Raw genomic sequence first — 20,301 nt, 5'->3', positions numbered from 1 at the left:
TGGAAAATAATCAGTGGTCCTGTCGCAGCGTTACTTTCCTTGAAATCAGGAACACAAGTTAGAAAGATATCAAGAATGTTTGTTCAGCTAAGGGTTGACAATGAAATTTGCTCGAACAACGGACTTTTATGAAATGAATCATCAACATGCTTCTACATGTATCAAATAAAGCAGAATAGGAGTGTTTAAAAATGTCTGTATTCAACAGTATCTCCTTTCAAAAGTTTGTCTATATTTTGATTTTTTCAAGCAATCATGTAGACCCATACGTACAATTATCAAGTAAATTTCTCGAGCAATCATTAGTAGATATCAGTTACCAATCTACACTGGCTTCAATAATCACGCGTAACATGGTTGAAGTGATAACACGAGTGCAGCTAATTTTTGCCGAGGACAGCAAACAGCAGATCGATAAAATGGTAGCAAATCTCATGGGCAAAGATCAACCATGATAATCACAGAACATTTAGGTACCAAACTATAGACATATGTGCACATTTTATCGCAACAAACCAAGTTCTTACGCAACACCCCCGCAGGGTTACCAAGGTCACGATGGAAGATTACATGGCATCAAGTGGCTTAATACTGGTGATCTCTAAACAACATTATCTCTTCTTATTTCTGCGAGGGGAGTGAGATGCTAAATGTACTCGCCCGGGCTTTAAACATGACAAAGAAAATGAAAGACGGTATAGTATCCAAAGGCTGTATTCATAATGTGATATGTGTGAAGAGACGGGACATTGATTAGAGAGAAACCCAATAAGCTGACTGATAGAATCCAGATTGCCCCAAATCATTCGAGGTTTTGACACATGTGACCAAATACAAGGTTGAAAGTGGAAACACATCAGTTCCATGTCCTTGGAGAATTGTCTTAAAGTTCACGGCGCGACTAAAAAGTACAACCCCTATAAAATCGATAGTCGTCATCCGAGTATTGTTCCCGTTTGCTCGTATTTATCCTGGGTGTAATCCCTCAAACACACCCACGGAAAGACATCAGTCAGCACTCGGAGAATTAGAGAAGAGCCGAGAGAAAAGAGATGATAATACTGGAGTCGTTTTCGATGGTAACTCAAAAGTTCATCTGTAGACGAAATTCGCAAGGGGAGGGGGATACGGGATCGGATCTCTGCTCGACACCCTCCGAAGTTCGGGAGAGGAGGGGGGGGGGGAAGAGCAGCCATTAGTGGTCTGTTGGCTACTGGAGAGGCACAACAGCAAGGCGAGAGGGCCTTTACACGAGTCTATGCATGGTGTCGCTTTTCACGCCATATTTTACCAAAGATATTTTCAACAAACAGATCTATGTGTTGATGATATTGTACACCCTTGGTATGTATCACCAGAGACAGGACTCTTGCTGTAATATGTGTATTCTTCTTCGGCATGACACGAAATGAAAACAACACAAGCAACCCAAAAAGAAGAAAAAAAAAACTTTTGCGAATTCTTCGTCTGATAATAGTGTTAGTGATAACATATTTGCTTCCCGTTGATCTTGATGTGGGTGCACTATCAGTGGAATATGATGGTGCTATTTTAACCCTTTATGAACCACCGAGTGAAGGAGTCATAGACACCGTGCACGAACAGGCTAACGATGGCTGTCAACGGACTCAAAAGAACGCCATTCGCATCAATCCTTCCGGGCCTCCTTTTCAAAGATAGGCGTGTTCATGTTTTGACCCGGGATGGGCACAATATAAATCAAACATTTGAACCTCCTGTATACATCGCATTTTCATCCGGCTGTAGAATCCGGAGAGCCTCATATAAAAAGATAAATGTGACAAACGTTCAGTTTTCGGGAAGAGGGTGTTATAAGACCGTGTACGTCGAACATTATTGGGATATTTTATCTCTCAACGAGTATGTCAACCTCCTATTGTTATATGTATTGGGGCATAACCATGACCTATTGATGTCATGATGACGTCATATGAGGTTCATGTGTAAATAGAACGTGCATTTCTTCACACCGTCTTATCTGGAAAATGCCTATACCTATGTGACTAAACACAATAAACAACCCATTGTGCATATAACAGCTGCAGTTATATGAAACAATAACCTCATTCCGATGATAATGGATCGATTTTCATGTGCACCGCGGTGAACTCGTTTGCAAGTTCAGTAACTCTATTTTCTAGGCCTTAAAGCGGCACATAAATAGTTGGAAATACTGATGTACAAAGAGGGTCAATGACATGAGATTTCTGTGTAGGCCTAGTTGCACTGGGGGAAAAAGGAATTAGAAACTGCGGAAATAAAAAGAATGTAGTCGAAGGACAATACTGAAACCTTATCTATTCCTTCATTACTTTGTTTATATTTCATTTCCAAACAATATTAATGTATATTAGAGACGAAAAAAATGGGAAAGTTGAAAAAGTAGCTTATTGTGCCATGTGCCTTTGTACCGAAATAAACCCCTCGTCAACAAAGGCTGACATGCCCAGATTGTCAAACAGAATAAATGGAAAATAGAATGTCAAATAAACCCCTCGTCAACAAAGGCTGACATGCCCAGATTGTCAAACAGAATATAGCTTACAAAAGAAAAGGAAAGTGGCTGTCGATAGAAAAGAAATGGCATCACACTGTACTACCTCACACTAAGCCCTCCTCAGCCAGCTTGTCAGGAAATACTGCTCTACAGGCACTTAAGCATTGTAAATGGTCAACAAGTTACGTTATAAAAGGAACATATCGATCCCATTGTACTTTACCAAACCAGGCGCTTGACATTGATTGTCAGTAACACATGGCATGCTAAGTGGTTCAGGGGGCCTTTGTATTTTTTTTTTTTTGCAATGGTGATTCTATAGGTAGTAACGTCGACTTGTATTTATGTGCATTGCTGGCTGGGAATATATACGTGGACAAGATTGCTAAAAAGTGCTATAATGGCAAGCATTATGATCAGTCACCAATGGTGACGATCCAGCGTGTGTCTATATACGCCTAAAGTTTACATCTCTCTGTTGCCAGGAATGGAACATAGTCTATTCAATCATATTTATCATCCTATGTCCAACCGGACATAAATAAATGATGGGTTATAGCACTGTAATACACGCACACGACACCAAAATACAAGGCGCCCTGAATGTAAAGCTCCTCGCTTCTCATCGTCGTGTTTGAACGAAATATAAATGGCATCAAAACCAACCGATATCTTTGTCATTACCTCGGGGTGCAGTGAGGTTAACAGGCCGAAGACCGAATAGTCCTGAGGTCGTAAATTTGTGAACACATATTTTTCTTCGTCTCTATAAAGAGTTATTCAAGTTTTCGTTTGATACTGGAAAGTAGACCTTTTCTGACCTCAATAACAAACACATATCTGAGGAAAAGACAGCAACGGACAAGCCAACCATACGGTGTCCACTTTCAAAGGGTCAGATACACCACAAAGTTTGTTTTGCTTGGCATATTTTGTATTTTCTTGTATGCCAATGCCTGCGAGGTATTGGGCCACATTTCAAAGTGCACTTTTGCTATAACTACAATTTGCAAAACTCGAAGTAACCAGGAGAGCAGCTATATAGTCAACAACCAATCAGCTACAAGCGTGCAAGTCGTTGCCTTGGTAACCTTCGTAAACCTTTGTTTAAGGTTTAAGCCTGCACTCTCTTTTTCCAAGTCTGCCCTAGAAAGCCAGCAATAACCATTGCCATGGTGAATCTGTTTACTGTCGTATGATCGGGATACCCCGTACAATTTTCGCCGATACGCGTAAACAGAGAGTCCTTGTTTTGGTGTTGACTTTGTTTGAATCGAACAAGAAAGAGAGTCATTATGTTCCGTCTTTATTAATGCAATTCTGGCATTGAGACGGAGCTGTTCTAGAAAGACGAACAATTCGTGCAGAAATGATGACATATACTCGTGTGCATTCAAGCTACAAATATCTCTCCATCTCTCTTCCATCCTTTCCCTAATAATAATAATAATAATAATAATAATAATAATAATAATAATAATAATAATAATAATAATAATAATAATAATGAACGCAAAGTAAAGAAAACAGGAAATGTTTCATAAGGGGATTTTGTTAATCATTTTAGTCGTTTAGGTAATAGCCAAGAGGACCAGCCCACAGGCCTGGAAGATAGTATGGGTACTTCAGAAATTGTTGAGGCAGATGGTCCCTTGGATGCCCCAGTAACTTTGGAAGAAGTGGTACTAATGATTAAGAAACTTAAAAATTCAAAAGCTTGTGGAAAAGATTTCATAAGAAATGAATTCCTTAAGAATTGTCCCGTAGAGATGCTTCATGTGTTGGTAAAGTTCTTTAATGTGGTACTGGACAGTGGTATTGTTCCAACTGAATGGTGCATAGGGATTATCATTCCTATTTTTAAGAATAAGGGTATAGACACAAATCCTGATAATTATAGAGGAATAACTCTTCTCAGTTGTCTAGGAAAACTTTTTACTTCCATTTTGAATCATCGAATCTCAGAGCTTTTCGAAGCAGCTAATATGTTAGGTGAAGAACAGGCTGGCTTTCGTTCTAATTATTCTACAATTGATAATATTTTTGTTTTGAAGACTATAATTGATGTTTATCTGCAAAATAAAAAACGCTTATACTGTGCATTTATTGATTACAAGAAAGCATTTGATCTAATTGATAGATCATCTTTATGGTACAAAATGTTGAAGATGGGGCTTAGGGGTAAACTGTTTACTGTCATTAAGAATATTTATGAAAGTGCTAAATCATGTGTGGCGGTTAGGGGGGAGATGTCAGAGTTTTTTACTTGTAACATTGGTGTACGACAGGGTGAAAACCTTTCCTCGCTTTTATTTGCCATTTATCTGAATGATTTTCAAGAATACATAAGAAATTCATATGGTGGACTTAAATATTTGGAAAGTGAGATTTCTTACCACCTGGATTCTGATAATGTCAAAAAAGCTTTAAATCTTTCTTGTTTACTTTATGCAGATGACACAATAATTTTAGCAGAAACTCCGGATGAGTTGCAAAAAGCTCTTGATGCTGTAGATAGTTATTGTCAGACATGGCGCTTGACTGTAAATGCAAGCAAGACTAAAATTGTTATTTTCTCCCGTGGGAAGGTTAGAAGAATTCCTGAATTCGTTTATGCTGGTGATCCACTCGAGGTTGTAGATGACTTTGTGTACCTTGGAGTTAAATTCAATTATAATGGTAGTTTTAAAAAGGCAATTTCTAAACAAGTCACACAAGCTAGAAAAGCACTCTATAGCATGTTGGTCAAGGCTAAAAAGTTACAGCTCTCTGTGGACACACAGTGCCACCTATTTGATCATCTTGTTTTACCTGTTTTACTCTATGGTTTTGAAGTCTGGGGTTATGAGTGCATAGACCAAATTGAAATTTTCCATAGGGAATTCTTAAGAAAAATTTTGCTTGTGAACAAATGTACTCCTGATTGTATGGTTTATGGTGAAACTGGACGTGGAGTAATTTTGAACCATATTAAATGTGGAATGATTGGATTCTGGTTGAGATTAGTCCAGGGAAAAGAAACCAAACACTCATGTACAATTTTCAAATTTCTTCTGCATTTACAAGGAGACATACACTCCCCGTCAAAATCACAATGGTTATTATCTATCGCAAATATTTTTTTATTATGCAGGGCTAGGGAATGTGTGGTTAGCACAAGGGGGTGGATTTAGTGCTGCATGGATTTCACACACCTCAAAAGTTAGACTTTTTGATATGTTTATTCAAGAGTGGAGAGCAGCAACATGGTCAAATAGAATCTGTACAAATTATAGAATGTTTAAGGATAATTTGATGTTAGAGAAGTATTTACAAGTCTTGTGTAAGAAAGATTATATTACATTAAGTAAATTCAGATGTAGATCTAATGGATTACCCGTTAATAAGGGCAGGTTTGATGCAAGCCTGACAGATGAATTGCATTGTACTATTTGTTCATCCGATGATATAGGGGATGAATTTCATTATATTTTTGTTTGTCCCTTTTTCAACAAAGAGAGATTATTGTATTTACCAAGTAGCTTGACGGCCAGTAGACCAAGTGCATTACATATGGCCAAATTATTCAATTCAACTAATGCTTGCCATTTGAAAAAACTAGCCAAATTTGTCAGAATTATTATGTTTCAGTTCTCTTCAATACCAAAGAAGAAAGACAGTATTTTTGTAGAAAGTAAAGTAGATGTGAATGTTTGTACACGTAGTGGTAGAGTAGTTAAACGTCCTTTACGCCTTGTGTTGTAAACATATTTATTTATATCTGTTATTTTCACACGTACATGTACATTATCACTTATATTTTTGTATTCATATATTGTAAATATGTTTGTACTCTCATACCCCGAGAGGGGGTCGATAGAGTCAATAAAATCTTACAAATCTTACAAAATCCCTCTAGATCAGACAGAGCATGCCGACGTTGCGTTCCTCCTATTCATTGTAATAGTAAATAGACCATCAATAGACATTATGAATAATCATGGCATGATCTAGCAGGGTCAAATAAGCTATCCCATGTCCTATGCTATGTCTGCGCTCAATCTGTGAGAGCGTTGTGGTACACATTGCGAGGATGTCACATTAATTTACCTGTACATAGGTTTGTGTGAGAGATTTGTGCACATTTGACTTTTTGGGCAGAGAAAGAGTTAATCGAGGGACCTGGGATAGGTTTTCCCCGCATTACTTTCCGCGTTGTCTTCCGACAACATGCATCAGATTCCCGAGGTAGGAGTACAATGGATACCTCGCGATGTTCGCTCCATTTAACTCCTTGTATTCCAGGGACTTTGGACAGTGTGTACATCAGTGCTACGGAGGATGTGCGTGTGTGTGCCATTCTGCACTCAACGCACGCAAAGGGTCAACAAATTCCGGTTGGCTCTAGGGAGATAAGTGCCACTACTGATATGACTGCCCCTGGGTCGAAACGAAAAAGAGAAAAATTATAATGAAAATAATATGAATACGAAAAAAAAAGACACCATCACCATGGACTCGCTGTACGGATAAGTTTTGAGTTAGGCCGAGAGTTGTGATGGTACGAGCCATAGATACATCGTGATAAACTTCTGTACGCCACCTGCTGAATACAATATGTACCACCATATGATGGCAGATTATGACAAAGATACATATCACTCGGATCCATAATTCACGTCCTTTTCAGGTCATCTCATGAGCTGTACAATATGCCAGCTCGTATACGTCGGATTTTTTTTCCCTCCAAATTAACATATAGTATGGATGTTTCCGTATAATTATTTATCTCCACCCAAGGAGAAAAAGTGTTGGCATTTATAGCCAAGATTTTTTCTTTGTTTTGTTTTGTTTTGTTTTTTGCTAACATAGTTATATATTTTATCTTTCTGTGCTGCTTTATTATTTTGTTTTTGTTTATCGTTTGTTACCATACGCTGTTGGTATATTTGTGCTTGTTTTGATTGTAGGGTTGTTTATTTTGTCGTTGACATTTTTAATGTCCCCTTTTTTTAGCCAGTTGGCGGTCCAATACGTAAGTACTCAATATGAAAACAAATTAAATTTGTTCGATCATTTGTTTTTCTGTCTTATGTCCAATTTAGAACACGCAATGTTCGGAGAAGAGATGTATGGGTTCGATCATGTTCCCGCCACGAGACAAGGCGCGACCAAAGGAGGAACTCCTGATGCACGCAGAGGATTTTATCAACCAGTACTTCACCCACATCAAGAGGTAACCATAGTAACTATTAGGCGATTTTCGTAACATATTACAATTTTATGCATACCTTTCAAACAAATGTTGTTCTTGATAACCGTAAAGCTAGTCCGAGGCTTCCAGTATCATATTCAAATCTTATGCATACCTTTCAAACAAATATTGTTCTTGACAACCTTAAAGCTAGTCTGAGGCTTATCCGACATAGCATTTTTTTTTCAGAAGCAATTTTATTTCAGAAGAGAGGGTTAAGCGCTAGTATAAGAGAGTCCTTTTCTCCCTATCCTCACAGGGCGGACACCCCGACCCACAAGAAGCGACTTGCTGCCGTGCGGGAGGCGATAGAGAAGACAGGCACATACCAGCTGACAGAGACCGAGCTCATCCTCGGGGCCAAGACAGCGTGGAGGAATGCTCCGCGCTGCATCGGCCGCATCCAATGGACCAAACTACAGGTAAGGAAACTAAATCAAATTAAAAGGTACAAATGACGCACAGAAATTATCTGCATTCAAGCCTCGCAGAAGTTTAAATAAAAGGAACTATATGCATGTGCAAATGCATGTTGACTTGCACTGAGCAGTTTTCTTCAGATTACTTCGATGCTTGCTCCCGCAAAACATAAAAAAAATCCAAACCAAGATTCTGCCAATGACATTATCTGTCAATCATTGCTAAAGTACTGATGTGATGAACAGAAGACATTGTAAAGTGCCTTCCCCTAGACCGAGCTTAATTTGCCTATTTCCTTTCAATATCTTTTGTTACTCATATTAGTAACATGGACAACGAGTTAACAACGAGCTAGTAGGTTATAGGCCTGACCACTGTGAGCGCTAAATTACTTCCGGTAAACTTGGTAAATGCATTCGCTATATCATAGGGCCTACATGAAAATTGTGGTCACTGGTGCACACTGCACTTTTGGGTGTTCTCATCGAAAATTACTCGTTGTTAACTAATTATGGGTCTAATCATATTTTGAATTTCTTTTGTTCGTCTTTTGCATTTATTTTTTTTTCTTTCCGCAAACAAGACATAAACAAAATTATTATCATTATCATTATTATTATCATTATTATCATTATTATCATTATTATTATTATTATTATTATTATTATTATTATTATTATTATTATCATTATTATAATTATTATTATTATTATTATTATTATTATTATTATTAATCATTATTCAGCCAAATGAAAATGACAATATTAGTTACATAACGTACTTTCACATGGAAATAGCACAAGTTGACGTATGACACAAAGTATGAAAAGGGAAGCAATACATTGGCTAGGGATCACAAAAGTAATTACTTTACTGTTGCCCTCAGGCATGTGAGCCCTCATATAATGCATTCCGTACACTTTATACAATAGACTTATGAAAATAAGAAATACACAATCTGTAATCAAAACAGACCAATAATGAAAATACCACATTGAAATTCGCCAGAAAAATCACAACAATCCTATTGATTTCACCGTAATATTCATGTAATAACCAGATGGTCAAAAAAAAAAAAAAACTTTTCGTAGTTTTGAAACTGTTCGTACGATCGCCTTTTGGCCCCATTACTCAAAGAACGCTCGAACGCTAAGATTGTAAAAAGCGAGATGACGATACTCAAGCCACGTGTTACTAATGGTATTTTAAATATTTTCATCCAACAGGTGTTCGACGCGCGGAATGCCAATTCTCCGCAGGAAATGTTCCAGGCCATCTGTAATCACATGAGCTACGCCACGAACAAAGGAAATTTGAGGTTTGTACCGCCCCGCCAAATATTTGTTCTGACCTTTTGACGATTCAACTACCTCTACTTTGCTCATTAGCATCCATTAAAACTTTTGAGTCCCCTTTCGCACCCGCCCCCATAGTATCAGATAGCTCAAATATTATTCGAGGGTCCCTGTATCACACTATTGAATACTGTATCCAACACAGATCATTTCCGTCCGATTGCAGTCAGTTCGGTTTCGGTACTGTTTGTATTGGTAGTTTCTAACTGGTGGGCTTCATTAATCAAGTATGCCTAAGAAAAGATAAATTATGCTCTGACATAGCAACGCACCTGGCTCATTGCAGAACCCATGGCATTGAAAGTGTCTTTGATCTTCTTTGGAAGTTCCTAGTTATGGTCGCGGCACGCCAGAAGTTACAGTGTTCTGAAGTCGGATTCATCTATAGTCACCGCTCTTGAAACATTTGAATTTAACCTAGCAGGATTTTTCAATTTGAGCAAATGAAGCACATACGACTGCTGAAATACAGTGCTTTTAATGATTTTTTTTTAAAGTAATTGATGGAAAAATGTTGAATCTACATGTAGTCACAAAAATAGACCCACAAGCTTCATAAGGCACTGTTCACTTTAGCAATACCTATAAAGCGCGTAAAACCAGCGAGCCATCCTTGTTCGCGCCAAATGAACAGCGATCGCTTATGTCATGATTTGACGCAGATGTAATTTGCAGGCCCCGTTGAATTCAAAGAAATGAAGATGATATAACTTTTGTCGTCTTTTTTCTTCGTATTCACGGGAGTATTTCGTTAAATGATCCCGTATCAAGCCGTCCTCTGCTGTGTAGTGTCGCGTGATGTTGCATGAGGCCAAGCTTGCTGGAGTCGTCTATCCAACTGAGATATTGTAACAAACCTGTCGCTACGAATTACACCCGTTTCATATCAAGCACCCCTCCTGTGTACTCTGCATTCCATACAAGAAGGACGCAAGTACCGATCCTTTCTATCCAACAAGACTTTGTACACTTATGTCCTTATTGCACACCTAGGTCAATTCGCTGATAACAATTTATTCTCATTTTACGTCATCATTTTTTAGTCTATCGGCGAAACAGGATTAAGTTTGCTCTAGCTTAACGTCATTTTTGGAGCTGAAGTCGATTATGTTTCCCTTGCAAATATCCCTCCAACTCCATTCCAGTGAGAAAGGGGAAATAGATAACTGAATGATATAGAAAGTAAACACACAGACAGACATCTATCATCTTCAGCATTCAGCAATATTAATCCGAATATAGGTGTTCAATCTCCCAAGCTGAAAGGGATATATGAAAATACAGATCGATAATGAACGATACACAGATATTGCGTGCGTTATGTGCTTTTTCGTCTCATACAAACGACGAAATAAGTAGACTTTACATTTAACAGGTTGGCAGAAGAAAGAGGGTCAAAAAACAGAACACTCACAGACGTCTGTTTCAGATTAGATTTTCTCCAGGAGGAATATACACTGCTGCGATGGGCAAGTGACTTTTTTCATCATTTCTGCTGGCAAAAACGAGCGTAATTCATAGCGGGGGTTAAAGAGGTTAACACTTTACGAGTCCCGAGGGAGCTCGGAATTGTCGCGTTTACGTCGTGCCGCGCGTAACACTGAACTTGACCAAGATGATTCGATTGGGTCAAAGCGCGGCAGGATATCATCTGAGGGTGTCAGATACAGAATCATGTTTTTCAGCTGATTTGACATCATTTATCTCCTTTGTCGAATGTCTTTTTTAAAGGGGGACTTTTACAACGGTGGAATAATGTTTTGATGGATCTGAAAGAGAAATAACTTTTTATTATTATATAGGAGGAGAGATGTGCAACAACAGGCGTATGTGAAGTTCCGCCCATACAACATATACATAGTCTTGCTATTCATACCGCTGAAAATATGTGCTTTGAGTTCGCTTAATCGAGTTTACAAGATCGCAGTTTTGTTGTGAATAAAACCACAAATGATGGCATTTACGGCTTGACAATAACAGAGGCTGTGGAAGCATCAAACAATAATACAGGTAACAGTCAGGTATAAACATGCGACAAAACCGTCATGGATTGCGTTTCAAGGAGAAATAAATAGACAGACAGACAGACAGACAGAAATAGGAACGGAGGGAGAAAGAAGGAAAGAAAAAAAAGAATAGTTCTCTAGAATGAGTAATAGCGATATAAAAAAAAAGCAAAACAGTTGTAAGCAGCAGATAAAGCACAGATGATTTTTAAAGATCCAACTGAAAACAATGCTGTACCAGATCTCTACATCAGGTCATGACAGCTGAGTTTGGCTTCACTCACTTCCAACCATTCTGTATAACTTTTGACATATACAACATGAAGTATGTCTCATGAGTAACATGAAAGTGAAGTAACATGTCCTGTACAAGTTGCTATAAATCTGCCTTTCCACAGAGGCTGCAACAAATATCAAATTCAGAGTACAAGTTCCCCAAAGCCCGACATGTGTCTGAGACTAGTTTTGTCTTGACAATTGAGACGCAAAACAACTATAACCCACTGAATGAAGACAGGGTAAATATGTGAAGAGTCAGCCATGTGTTCGTCAAACAGTCAGCTGCCGATAACTCGACCAAGATGTTCTTCAACTTGCAGAAGTTTTTTTTTTTTTTTCTTTCATTCACGATGAAAGAACTATTGAAAGATACGGAGAACACGTGGCAGACGCCACGATGTCAAGACCAAGGCCGCATCCACGGCTAGTTTGAGGTCGACGGCAAGATGTCCCGCCTCCCCGTGACGTAGATCCGCTATTCCACGCCCGTACAGACGCCAGATGAAAGGTTTGCGGAGGACACGCGCTTTACAGACAATAACAGAGTTCTTCTCAAAGACCAAGATGTGTGAAATCGGAGACAAAATGCCAATCTGACACATCAGAGCAAATTAATTGTTTTTTAAGGAAATGTCTATAAAAGTGAACTATTTCAATTGCGTTTGAAGTCACTAGACTTTTGTTGTTTGATCTTCGTAAAGATTTCACATTTCGATATTAAGACGAGCAGGGCTAAACATACTGAAGCAATTTACAGCTGATTTATGCGGTTATGTGTACCTTACCTTATGTTATCCAAGATTTGTTTCTGTGTTATCTTTCGAATGTATGCCCCTTACGCCTCCGCCAAATTTCGAACACGATGAGGTATTTCACAGAACGATCTTTCACGCTTCCTTTCGCCAGTATCACATTAATCATAATTATGCATGACATAAAATGAAATTCGATTTCATATCGTGTTGCTAAAAGTGCGTCGAGAATTTTGATTTTCCCTTGTTTCGCAAGATATGTCCATGATGCGACAGTGAGCTGTTTTGTTCTTTTCAGTTATGCCAGTAATTCTTTAATGCTAAGGCTATATAGCAGAAATTTTGATGATTGTGATATACAAGATGAAAATGATAAATCTTAAACTTCGCTGAGAAGTGCAAGATATTGGAGCAGGTCGAACGTGCCTTATCGCGCCATGTCCTCTGTCACTGTAGGGCAAAGTATGTGGACATTTCATTTTTTGCCCCCCAAAAGGTCATCATTATTTTGCAGCTGCATTTGTGTAGGCCTGATACATACACGAAGGTGAGCCGTAAATACGGAGAACAACAAGTGTATTGTTGCTTTGACGACAGAGCATGTAAGAAATCCCATTTGAACTATGGGTCTTTTTACTGGTTGGCAGGCCCTGTATGTTTAAGAAAATTGAGATGACATGTCTCAAATGTGTTTTATATGATATTGATTTCTTGCAAACGCTTTCATATGTTTTGTCTTCCTTTTTGACTTTGTACTTCTCTCTTTCTTTCTTTTTGTTTTTCTTTTTGTCTACCTCGAAATACTTTACTTGATCATTCTACACACCACGCCAAACAGTCGATGCACTTTTTGAACATTACGGGGTGGTAATGACTTTTTCATTTTCTCGAGATATCAGATTTGAACGAACGAAAGAATGTCCGTGGGTTTGTGAATTTTCCTGCTTCTGTTTAACATTGTGACCTTCCCTCAAGGTTCTTCAACTCTATTTTGTGTATAGGTTAATAGCTACAAATCGATATACTGCTTTTTTATTAAACCAACCCCGCCCATTTCCCAAAGTAAGAAAGAAAATCTCGTGTTGAATGGGTTTACTAACTTTCATGTATACTCCCTCACAATTTTTCTTTCGTATTTTTTATTTGCAAATCTATTATTGGCATATCCCCTCATCGCATGTCAGAACAGGTGTATGTTGTTTGGAATAGTCGCCGGTCTTGGAAGCATTATGATCTAGTCTGGAGGGGATCGACCGACTATCTCGAACTTGACCTTATGACCTGTATCTAACTGGCCCGGCTTATGCCACGATTTCAAGAAGAGGGCATGATGTGAAAACATGGTATTTGAACGCAAAATTAAGCGCGCTAAAATGTACTTTGTCATCACAATTTGTCAATTTGTGCGGATTTCCTCCCAGGAATTCCGCAGTCATATAGCAGATTTGTTATTTGATTTGATAAATCGGAATAACAATGTCCTAATATTCTTCACCTCAGAACATTCCAATGATTATTACTGTTAATATCTACATCTTTATCACCGTTATCATCACATTTTTATCTTCATCCACACCAGCAACGTCATTGTGACAGCTGTATTTGTAGCTATCATTCGCGTCATGAACATTCCCGCCTAACTTTTAGTGTATTTTCTTCTGAATTCGTGTTGTGTTACGAGTCGTCACCTGTTCTGAAAAGTCATGAATAAATATTGACAGTGACTCCTGAGCTAAAACATAAAGCCAAATGGGCAGATTTATAATCACATTATCTCGCTCAAAGTGAACTGCAGAAGTGTGAGGAAGCAAACCAAGCTGGTTGCTCCCCAGGAAAGGGAATAGAAGTTTTGTCCCCGGACACTCAAATAAAGTGCGATTAACTATCCATGGAATTGTCTAAGCTTTCATATTCTTGCTCTTCCTTTCCTCCTCCACCCCCTCTCTTTCTATCTACCTCTCGTATATTTTTTTTTCGAAGAATGATTTGAAAATTGAATTGTAAAAGGTATCAACTCCTGTTAAGAACTGTCAACAGGAAGCCACTGTTACTGGATACTATACGGCTATAAGAGATTGTTATCGGTTGAATTTGATTTGATTTTTGATTTGATTTATTTCTGCTTAATTCCGTTACATCAGATATGATTATTTACATGTCATTCATGACAAACAGTATATCGACCCATAGTTTTTAGTACAAGACAAATACAAACAGCTTATGGAACTTAAACAGAATGATGGGATAAATAAGACTCGTTCTCACGACACACTAATAAGGTCACAAACATTTTATTACAGATGCGAAAACTGCAAATTTATGTGGTTGAAACATAATGAACGATAATATTTGTTAAAGATTCGCATATATGATATCTTTATCATCTTTCGTTTCAAAGACAGAATCTTTCGTTTCAAAGATAAAATGTCTTGAATTTTGATGTCTCTTTTATTTCATGATGGCTATTATACAAGGGGCACCAGATTTTCAGCTATAACTGCTAAGATCGGTCGAAGTTTAGTTGTTCAGACTTTTTTGACAATAGATGCATGGCCGCCATGTTGTTGTTGTTTTTTTTTTTCATTATTGGAAGAAAGAGAAATGAGTTTGTTCAAATTTGCAAGCATATACTTCATGAATATATATGAAATATATGAACTTAAAAAAAACAAACAAACTTGAAACTCAGTCTTGAATCCGTCAATGATAACCCTGTTCCAAAATGTGTGTAAATGTCTAACAGTCACTCTCGAACAAACGGAAGAATATGTATACATTGTATATAATATGTATATTTTCATGTACATAGTAATATATTGTCTACAAAAAAGGCAGATAGATAAATTCATATAGATTATGCGACGCTTATCGAAGGAGCACTTGAATACTATAAAACCAGAAATTTTGGCGTGCATGAAACTTCAGCGAATTTGCTAGGAGACAAGATTCGCGAAAGTAAAATGCACGCGAAATTTTTGTTTAAAAAAATGTAGCACCAGTATACTTATATGTTTTCGTGGTCGCCAATTCGTGAAAATTCCATGCCGCAAATGTTTCTGATGTTTCAGTAATTAATCTTAGTTAATGTATCCTTTCTTTTTGTTCCGTTTGTGTGGACAGGTCCGCCATCACGATCTTTCCCCAGCGGTCAGACCCGCAGAAGGACTTCCGAGTGTGGAACAAGCAGCTGGTTGGCTACGCGGGTTACAAGCAGCCCGATGGATCTATCATCGGCGATCCCGCAGGAGTCGAGTTCACAGAGGTAGGTCTACTTAGCCGTTTAACCTGCGAGATGATTATAATGTCAGGCAGGGGACACAAGGTTTCCATAGGCAGTGGAGTAGAATGCAAATTGATTAATAGATGTTAATGTTTAGATAGATAGAACAAGATAAAACACACATGAAATAAGCAGTTGTAGTACAGTAGTAGTAGTAGTAGTAGTAATAGTAGTAGTAGTAGTAGTAGTAGTAGTAGTAGTAGTAGTAGTAGTAGTAGTAGTAGTAGTAGTAGTAGTAGTAGGAGTAGCAGTAGTTGGAGTAGTAGTAGTAGTAGTAGTAGTAGTAGTAGTAGTAGTAGTAGCAGTAGTAGTAGTAGTAGTAATTGAGTTACTGTTGGTCTTCTTTTTTCGTATCGTCAAAAAGTAGTAGTGCTATTGGCATAATTATTAACCTTGTTCTATGGTCAATTGATGGTTGATTTGTTATCAGTTGTCACCCTCAGTACAAATGTATTTTTAAAATTTACATTTTAACAAACATGTCGGAAAGGGAACCAGTACAAATGGAACCTGACAGAATCGAAGCCTGTAACTTCAATACCTTCAAATCTGAACTGAAGACTTATCTTTTAAAGCAACTTTGTAAATAATGTGTGACACTACTTAGCCGTGGGAGCCGGGCGCCTTGGATGTTTCTACAGATAAATGGCGCTATATAAATGCTGTTTCATCATCATCATCATCATCATCATCATCATCACCATAGCACATCCTCACCATCTGCATTAATAACTTCTTTTTTTAATCATTAACATTGTATGTTTAATGTCTCCATTATCTCTCCTTTTTTTTCTATGACCATCTAGGTATGTCAGAAGCTCGGGTGGAAAGGAAGCGGGGGCGCGTTCGACGTTCTCCCGCTCGTGCTGCAAGCTAACGGCGAAGACCCGGAAATGTACGACATCCCGCCCGATCTCGTGCTCGAAGTCCCGCTCGAGCATCCCAAGTAAGTTTGACTATATGGTAAAGAGCTGTCATTGTCTACAATAAGGAGGATATGTTGTTCCCACAACTTAATGCCGAGATACGTGTCAGAATAGATAGTAACGAATCATTATGTATCATGTACATGCTTAAATTATGCACGAATGCAGGCATATATGTTTAGGTATATGTTGTATATGTATATGTATATGTATAAAGTGTATATGTATATGTTTATATATGGATATGTACATGTATATGCATATGTATATGGATATGTATATGTTTATATGTGGATATGTATATGTATATGCATATGTATATGTAGATGTAGATGTATATGTATATTTATTGTATATGCATTGTGTGTGCTGTATGTGTGTATGTATTTATGTTTGAATTAACAAGTTTGTATGTTTGTGGGTGTATCGTAGCTGTTGGCGATACTCAATATGTTTGTCTGTGTACGAACTTTTTTTTTTTATAGCATGTGGGTCCGATGAGATTTCCCCCGATATGTCTGCGAAATAGATCATAACTGTATTTGGTCCGATTTGGCTATTAGTTCTTATGGTTGTCAGACCGCAAAACAATAAATGCAAACATTCTCCAAGAAACTACCCAATGTCGTGACTGTCGGTGAGTGTCGTTAGCGGTTGCGGTTTGACAACTAAGTACAGTATGTCACAACAAATTATTTTCTGTATATAAGGGGAAACGGATGCACAGTGGTTTTTCTCAGGAGGGCAATTTGGTTATGTGAACGGGTTTTACACAGCTTATACCTTAGTTACTTTAGTATGTAGTAGAGCCTCGTATAATAAGAAACCAATTCAACTGGGATTCCGGCATAATTGTATTGAAGAATCTTTGTCTAAGAAAATATTTCATGTGTACGTGCGCATTTATCTTATTCTGTCACGGACAAAAGAGACATATTTTGTCACTTTACAGTAGGGAAACCTAAACAACAAAATGGATCAAGTTCAAATCTAGCACACGTGACTCTCATGATGCGAGTCGGGTCAAACTTAAACGTCATAATACAGGATTAATGAACATCTGAATTTATACCAGCACAGCATGTGACGTAGATACAATACAGTGGACTCCCTTTATGACGAAGTCCTCGGGACAGGCAGTTTACTTTCATATATCGAAATTTCGTTACAACCGAACAAATGAACAAGAAAAAAATAATGTATTGCTGATAATGTTGGGGCCTGAATTTTTGCTTCGTTGTAAACGGTGCTATAACGGGAGCGCATTGTACATGACAAGCAATATTAAGTGCAGTTTGACGTTATCAACAACGCCCGGTGTGTGTGTGGGGGAGGGGGGGGGGGGGGGGAAGGGGGTGGAATGAACTCCAGAATAGTATGGAATAAAAGTCATAAAATAAAAGATGAGTTCAACATGAAATATAATATGAAATATACAACCACTTGGCAGTCATATCATGACGCCCCATGAACGCAACAAAGTGACCCTTTTCCTAAAACTGTGATGTCCCCGGAGTAGATATTCTCGATGTTCTAATAACAAAACACAGCGATATAATACATGTTAATAGAAATTTCTTCGCAAAGACGTGTGATCCTGGCTCTCATGGGACGTTACCACAAACGGTTTACTGTTACTTGATTATTTTCTGCGAAAGACATGCATTATTTTCACAATTTTCTAGCTTTTTCTCTAACCTGATCATTAAAGAGCAGTGCATTATTTGAGTTATGTTATCGTTGTTGTTGCTGCTGTTGTTGTTGTTGTTGATGATGATGATGATGATGTATATTCATTCAGTTTGACTGAAAACAGTCACGAGATTGGCAACAGCCCAAATTGATTAGCTCTTTGATAGAAATCTGAGTAAAAGGAAGAAGTTGGAGAGAATCTAACATCTAGCACACAATCGGAGAAGACGATTCGCTAGCTGTCAGTTGCGTCGCTTTGTGTTCCGATCACATTACACAATCCCCCCGTTTAGTGCAGTTGTTGTAACTCCACGACACGCTCGACTAATGCTAGTTGACATCCGTTGCTATCTCGTATCAGTTTCGGATACAGACAGTTCGAAAAAGTGAGGCAACACCCCCGATGTTTATTTTGCCATACCCCATGTGTGTCATCAAAAAATCGTGTGAAAATGAACTCCATGGCGATGATTTCTTGTCTCTTTTATCGTCCTTGTTGTTCGAAAACTCTGTACACGTTGATTGTTCCCTAGGCGTGTTGATTCTGAGTTTCGTCTGCAAGAAAGCGAAAGGCGGGAGTTCAGGGTTGCAGTCCAAGTTGTGTAGTCCATGGGGAGATCAACCTCAGACAAGAGGTCACGAGATCATGTCAAAGACATATCCTCAAAGACTATTGTCAAGGCTCGCGTTACGTGTTGATTTTGTGACAGGCCACACATCAATTTACGCTCTTGGATCTTGGCACTGATCGTGTATCGATCCGCGCCAGGATTACATCGATCAACCATCACTGAAGGTGTATTGTTGTCTCGTCTAGTTTTGAGCCATTTCTGTCCTATTTTCCTAGAAAGAGAGAGAGGGAGATAATAAAAATCATAATAGTAATAGGTAAAACCAACCCACCAATCAAAACCAAACAAAGCAAAAGTAACTTTCATATTGAATACATCCAAATTGTATCAGTGGATGACAAAAATGCTGGACAGCACCAATTAAGAAATATTCACACTTGCTCCTGTGAAAATTATGTTCATTTGTAGATAAATAGTGAGATAAGCGTTAATGAAAATCAGTATATCAGTGCAATACCGTAAACTTTATGACTTTAGATGGGGAAGGTTGTAGTTGACTATCAACCACAAAGCATATTTTATTTTCTTTGAAAAAGATAAGGTGCAAGAATTGTGAAGTGACGGCATCACCACATTGCCTTATTTTCATATTAATTTGTTGCTACCAATATCATTGCTTTGTGAACACAATGCGAAACCTTAAATTCCACCACTTTTATGTGATTGACTTTCATGAATTACCGTTTTATTTATTGTCATTTGCTCTATTATCGAAGCCACAGTGAAAATGCATCAATTGTAAAGAGGAATTGCAGCTTAATTATGGGATGAACTGTGCTTTCCTGTTCTCTCGGGTAACTCGCTTGATAATCTAGACCTTACTGTACATAAATACGCGACAGTTCATCATTTTGTGCAATACACGTGCTTTTGACAACTGATAGTAAATTTCCAAGACTACTCGTACATATATATATATATATATATATTCCAAGACTACTCGTACATATATATATATATATATATATATATATATATATATATACATGTGTGTGTGTGTGTGTGTGTGTGTGTGTGAATTTGCGTTGTTTAAATTGGGTTGTTTGATGATTGTTTTTTCCTGGTGGATAATGTCTTTCAATACATAATGATCATGCCTGCAATTCAAGTCGAAAAAAAAAAGTTGCAAATTTGCAATAAAAATGATAAAACTTTGTGTTATAATTCGCGCCGATGCTTCCGTGATAGTATATGACATGTTTGGTGCT

At 37.9% G+C, this 20,301-nt stretch overlaps 1 protein-coding gene across 1 annotated transcript in view; it reads left to right on the top strand.

Moving 5' to 3' along the window:
- The window catches only part of LOC140228023 (nitric oxide synthase-like protein), a 79,165-nt gene that overhangs the window by 9,045 nt on the left and 49,819 nt on the right, over positions 1 to 20,301 (top strand). The window contains exons 2-6 of the mRNA XM_072308420.1: positions 7,603 to 7,733; positions 8,011 to 8,173; positions 9,398 to 9,489; positions 15,684 to 15,825; positions 16,650 to 16,789. Coding sequence (XP_072164521.1) covers positions 7,603 to 7,733; positions 8,011 to 8,173; positions 9,398 to 9,489; positions 15,684 to 15,825; positions 16,650 to 16,789 — 668 coding nt within the window. The remainder of the gene's footprint in view (positions 1 to 7,602; positions 7,734 to 8,010; positions 8,174 to 9,397; positions 9,490 to 15,683; positions 15,826 to 16,649; positions 16,790 to 20,301) is intronic.

Source organism: Diadema setosum, chromosome 4 (genome assembly GCF_964275005.1).
Source record: "Diadema setosum chromosome 4, eeDiaSeto1, whole genome shotgun sequence".
In the NCBI taxonomy this organism is placed as follows: Eukaryota; Metazoa; Echinodermata; class Echinoidea; order Diadematoida; family Diadematidae; genus Diadema; species Diadema setosum.
The sequence above is the reverse complement of the archived record's forward strand: the minus strand, read 5'-3'. Positions and strand labels throughout refer to the sequence as shown.